The 6,000-nt window shown below is 45.5% G+C and overlaps 1 protein-coding gene across 1 annotated transcript in view; it reads right to left on the bottom strand.

Moving 5' to 3' along the window:
- Positions 1-396: 396 nt before the first annotated feature.
- CRHR2 (corticotropin releasing hormone receptor 2) overlaps positions 397-6,000 on the bottom strand; it is a 220,118-nt gene continuing 214,514 nt past the window's right edge. Inside the window, exon 12 of the mRNA XM_073629504.1 lies at positions 397-3,950. Within this exon, the coding sequence (XP_073485605.1) occupies positions 3,810-3,950 (141 nt within the window). The 3' untranslated portion in view covers positions 397-3,809. The remainder of the gene's footprint in view (positions 3,951-6,000) is intronic.

The following is a 6,000-nucleotide window of genomic DNA, read 5'->3' as shown; positions in this document are numbered from 1 at the left end:
TCATCCCGCTACAAACAAATTTCCTTTAAAACAGATCTTGCATTATGACCACTTAAAACATACCCAGGTCTGGCAAGTCTTTTTTTCTTTTGGTACCCAAAGAAAATTTAAAAACAAAACATAGCTCTGGTTGCAAAACTCACCTCCTCTCTAGCACTGCCCCCACAGTAATTCATTTTCACCACTAGATGTCCTCAGCAGGGGCGTTGCTAGGTCTACAAAAGATTTGGGGCTAGAGCCCATAGCAGAATAGTAAAGAAATTTGTGCGCTTGGGCGGGTATACACATGTATATACAGTAATATACGTGTGTGTATATATCCCCAGAGAGCCCCCCACTTACATCAGGGTCCCCAGAGAGCCCCCCACTTACATCAGGGTCCCCAGAGAGCCCCCCCTTACATCAGGGACCCCAGAGAGCCCCCCACTTACATCAGAGTCCCCAGAGAGCCACCCTTACATCAGGGTCCCCAGAGAGCCCCCACTTACAGCAGAGAGCCCCCTTTACATCAGGGTCCCCAGAGAGCCCCCCTTGCATTAGGGTCCCCAGAGAGCCCCCCTTACATTAGAGTCCTCAGAGAGCCTCCCCCTTAAATCAGGGTCCCCAGAGAGCCCCCCTTAAAATCAGGGTCCCCAGAGAGCCCCCCTTAAAATCAGGGTCCCCAGAGAGCATCCCCCTTTCATCAGGGTCCCCAGAGAGCCCCCCACTTACATCAGGGTCCCCAGAGAGCCTCCCCTCCCCTTGGGGACCCCTGCAGAGACTCGGGGCTATGGGCCTGAGACTCGGGGCTATAGCCCCAAAAGCCACCCCCTAGCAACTCCCCTGGTCCTCAGTCTTCAGAGTTGAATGACACAGCTCAAGACTTGAGGATATCCTGTTAGTGTAGGGCGTCACGGGACCACTCCCTAAATACAGCTCCCTGTACTCATATACATTGATGCAGAGAATGGTCCTGATATCACATCAGTGCCGATCTTTGCATCACTGAGGACCACCCACCACTGGTGAAGAGACTGTGCTTCATGTAACATGCCTTTGAGTGCAGGTCATCATGGGACCCCCCCCCCCCAAATGGGCGTCATGACAGCACCCTGTACTTACATACAATGCCGGAGAGAATGGTCCTCACATCACCACATCAGCACCAATCTCTGCATCATTGAGAACTGCCTACTGCTGGAGAAGATCCATAGAGGAGGAGGACAATGCATCTCATGAAACCTGCCTGTGAGCATGGGATGTCATTGGTCCCCCCCCCCAAACGGATGTCATGACAGTCTTCTACATTTATATACAATGATGGAGAGAGTTGTCTTCACATCACCATATCAGCGCCGATCTCTGCAGGACCACCCACCACTGGAGAAGACAAAAAGAGGAAGAGGTCACCTACTCTGCCTGTGAGTGTGGGGCAACATGGGACCCCCGCCCTCCCCCAACCAGGCATCACAAGAACCCCCTGTACTTACATACAATGATGGAAGGAATGGTCTCCATATTACTGCCAATCTCTGCATCATTAAAGGCCACCTACCACTGGGGAGGATCCAAAGAGGAAGAAGACACTGTGTAACACCTAACCTGCCAATGAGTGTGGGGTGCTACGGGACACCCTTAAGCAGGTGTCACAGCAGATACCATTACAATGATGGAGAGAATGGTGCTCACATCACTACATCAGTGCCGATCTCTGCATCATTGAGGACTGCCGACCGGTGGGGAAGACCCAAAGAGGAAGAGGACCCTGCGGATCACCTAACCTGCCTGTGCTTGTAGTCCATCATGAAACCCCCTTAAATGAGCGCCAAGACAGTCCCCTGTACTTATATGCGATGAGGGAGAGAATGATCCTCACATCACTACATCAGTACCGATCACTGCATCATTGAGGACTTTGTGCCTAAGAACCTAAGAACTGCCTACTGCTGGAGAGGATCCAAAGAGGAAGAGAAAAATGCAAGTCATGTAACCTGCCTGTGAACGTGGGAAGTCATTGGTCTCCCCCCACCAACTGGAGGTCATGACAGGCCCCTACACTTATATACAATGTTGGAGAGAGTGGTCTGCACATCGCCACCTTAATGCCGATCTCTGCATTATTGAGAACCACCCACTACCAGAGAAGACCCAAACAGGAAGAGGACAATGCATATCATGCAACCTGCCTGTGAGTGTAGGACATCATTGGTTCCCCCCCAAATGGATATCATGTCAGCCCCCTAAACATATATGCAATGATGGAGAGTAGTGGTCATCACATCACCACATCAGTGCCGATCTCTACGTCATTGAGGATCACCCACCACTGGAGAAGACCCAAAGAGGAAAAGGACAATGCATGTCACGCAACCTGTCTGTGAGTGTAGGACATCATTGGTTCCCCCCCCAAATGGATGTCATGATAGCCCCCTAAACATATATGCAATGATGGAGAGAGTGGTCATCACATCAGTGCTAATCTCTACATCATTGAGGATCACCCACCACTGGAGAAGACCCAAAGAGGAAAAGGACAATGCATGTCATGCAACCTGTCTGTGAGCGTAGGACAACATTGACCCCCCTCACCCAAATGGATGTCATGACAGCCCCCTAAACTTATTTACCATCGTGGAGAGAGTGGTCTTCACATCACCACATCAGTGCCAATCTCTGCATCATTGAGGACTCAAGAGGAAGAGGACAATGCATGTCATGCACCCTGCATGTGAGTGTAGGACAGAGATGGCGAACCTGGGCACCCCAGATGTTTTGGAACTACATTTCCCATGGTGCTCAACGACACTGCAGAGGGCATGAGCATCATGGGAAATGTTGTTACAAAACATCTGGGGTGGCAAGGTTCGCCATCACTGGTGTAGGACATCATTGGTCCCCTCCCCCAAATGGATGTCATGACACTTTTATACGATGATGGAGAGAGTGGTGCACATTAGTGCCGATCTCTGCATCATTGAGGACCACCCACCACTGGAGAAGAAATAGGACACTACGCATTACTTAACCTGCCTAAAGACATCTGGTAAAGTTTAAGTATACAAAAAGAGAGCATAAAATACAGAAGGATCTCTGGGGGAAGATTGGGGCTTTAAATGCCAAGTTTCAGCATATCATAATTATAGACCAGAGTCTTTAGTGCTACCAACTGGTCTAGATATATCTTTAACGATCTCGTGGATGAGTGTATTCTGGATATGACATATTACTTTAGATTGACTTGAGCTTAGCCCTGGTGTAGCTTGACTGCTGGCGCCACATTTTTTACGAGACCAGCAGTGCAGAAACTCTAAGATCTTGAAATCCGCATTGGTTTTGTCCAGATCTGCCATCAGCAGCAAGCAATTGGTTGAGGCCAGGCTTTGCTCTTCAAGGCCCAACATGGGTCATTTCTTTAAAACACATTCACTTTACACAGCTAGGAAAGCAAAGTACATCACACTGTTGGGAAAGGTATTTTTTCTCTTAATTACCATTTATGTTTTTTTTTTTTTTTTGCGCAAGGTCCATTTTAAAACCATCTTCAGCCTTTTCTTCTGAGACGTGAGTTGAAAAAGATTCTGTCTAAACTCTCTGTCCGCTAAATACAATTGCGTAGCTCTTCCAAAACGAGATGTCTCCATTGTTTTGCTTACAATACTGAATCCAACATCACGAGAACTCCGTGGATCTTTTTTTTTTGTTTTTTTTGTTCTGAGCATGCCCCTGCCGTGAAGCTCCAGGGACCAAGGTAGGATATGTTCACTGACACGTCACAGTGAGAATCTAGGAAATAAAAAAAAAGTCGCAAAAGCTCCAGAGGTCCGCGATGTTCAAACAGCCGCCGTTTGCTTTATGCTGTGAAAGCTGATCCGCGTGGGAGATGTTGGTATAGACATGGCGCGGGCCACGCGAACGCGGAGAGAATGGTGATCCTGCCAGCGGTGCCATCGCTTCCTGGCAGCCGATCGGACCTGAGAACGCAAAAAACGCAATATTTTATTCATTCGTTTTATCAAGACTAAAACTAAGACGTCTACTGACAAAAAAAAGATACATAGATATTTTTCCAGGTATTTTATGGGTTGAATCACAACAGTCGTGCCTGCTTATAAAGCCTCTAGGTACCAATCTGCCAATAAAGTGCCAAAATAAAAAAAATGACTTATATGATGCAGACTGTTGCTGGCATTACACAGCAGCTTTTTTTTTTTTTTCCAAGTCTTGTAGCAAGGCAAGCTGTCCAGCAAATGTGCCAGTTGGAAGAGTTGGAAAAGGCTTACAACAGTTAGCTTTCATGTACATAATTTTGAATTTTTTTTCCAAATTGAAAAAAAAAAGTTTCTGAAACCACTTTCCTACCGGGCCTTTTCACCCCCTTCCTGCCCAGGCCAATTTTCAGCTTTCAGCTCTGCCACACTTTGAATGACCATTGCGCGGTCATGCAACACTGTAACCATGTGAAATTTTTATCATTTTCTTCACATTGGTATTTAATCACTGCTGGGTTTTTTATTTTTTACAAAAAAAAAAAACATACCAAAAATTTTGAGAAAAAAAAAAAGTTTTCTTAGTCTGTCAGTAAATTTTGTAAATAAGTAATTTTTCTCCTTCACTGATGGGCACTGATAGGCTGCACTGATGGGCACAGATGAGGTGGCACTTATGGACACTGATGAGGTGGAACCTATGGGCACTGATGAGGCGGCACTTATGGGCACTGATGAGGTGGCACTGATGAGGAGGCACTAATATGCCGCACTTATGGGCACTGATGAGCACTGATAGGCGGCACTGATGGGTGGCACTGGTGGGCACTGATAGGCAGCAATGATGGGCGGCACTGATAGCCAGCGCTGACTAGCATCACTAATGAGCACTGATTGGTGGCACTGGTGGGCACTGATTGCTGGCACTGGTGGGCACGGATTGCTGGCACTTGTGGCACTTTATTCTAATCAGGGCACTGATGATCAGTGCCCCGATTACATATATCCATGTACCCTGCAAGGAGATGCCTACTGATCGGCTTTGATGGGTGGCACTGATGGGCATTGATGGGCAGCTCTTCAAACAGTGCTTAATCATAGTGATTAAGCACTGTTTGTAGTGTGAAACGCGTCAGCTTCCCTGCACGTTCTGCTGTGGCATGTATTTTTGATGATTTTTATTCAATAAAGGTGAAAATAATTTTGAGCGCGGCTGTCCAGGATTTTTCCCCAAAACTTCATTAACTGAGTTGTCAGCTGTATTCTGTAAGAAGCAGTGAGCTGCTCTGCTTTAGTAATGTTAACCTGCTGATTGTAATATAATATTTTATGTGAGTTCGATTCTTTCTATCAATAAAAGGCAACACTTATACAGAGAGCATTATTTGTTCCTATCTTTTGTATCCTTTTGTGGCCTTATGTATGAGTTGATTCCTTTTTGAGAATGAATCGTATCATATAAATGTCACTTTGGGCCCTTAGCTGTGAAATTAATATTTTAAATGAATAACTTAAATGTTAAAAGTAACCAAAAGCCATTCCAGACCCGACTACCTCTCCCGACTGACTGCAGCTTCCAATCTTAGCTGTTTTTTTTTTTTTTTTAGCAAATTAGCTCAAGGCGGCCACGGTTAATAATCCTCTGATATTAATAATAAATGGAAGGTGCTAATGAATTAGGATTCTGTAATTAAATCAGAATATTGCCATTCATATTTCAGGAGGAAGGGGTACGGAGGTTAAGCTTATTTTCTCTGAGCTGCCAAATGCAGCCGTTATCAGGCAGTCTGGAAAAAGTTTAGTGAATATAACTTTTGTCAACCCCCCCCTAGGACAGGAAGTGTGTTTACTGGCAGGATCACCAGGTGAAAATACACAAAAAAAAATAATCCTGCAAACTAATGCAGCCACCACATTCAAGCTGAAAAAACAATTTTCCTAATTTTAAATCAATACTTAGCTTTTCAATAAGATCAACGATTTTTAATGTAACAAAATGATAATCGACACCGAAATAAAAAATACTTTTTTTTTT

Source organism: Aquarana catesbeiana, linkage group LG05, assembly GCF_042186555.1.
Source record: "Aquarana catesbeiana isolate 2022-GZ linkage group LG05, ASM4218655v1, whole genome shotgun sequence".
Classification (NCBI taxonomy): Eukaryota; Metazoa; Chordata; class Amphibia; order Anura; family Ranidae; genus Aquarana; species Aquarana catesbeiana.
The sequence above is the reverse complement of the archived record's forward strand: the minus strand, read 5'-3'. Positions and strand labels throughout refer to the sequence as shown.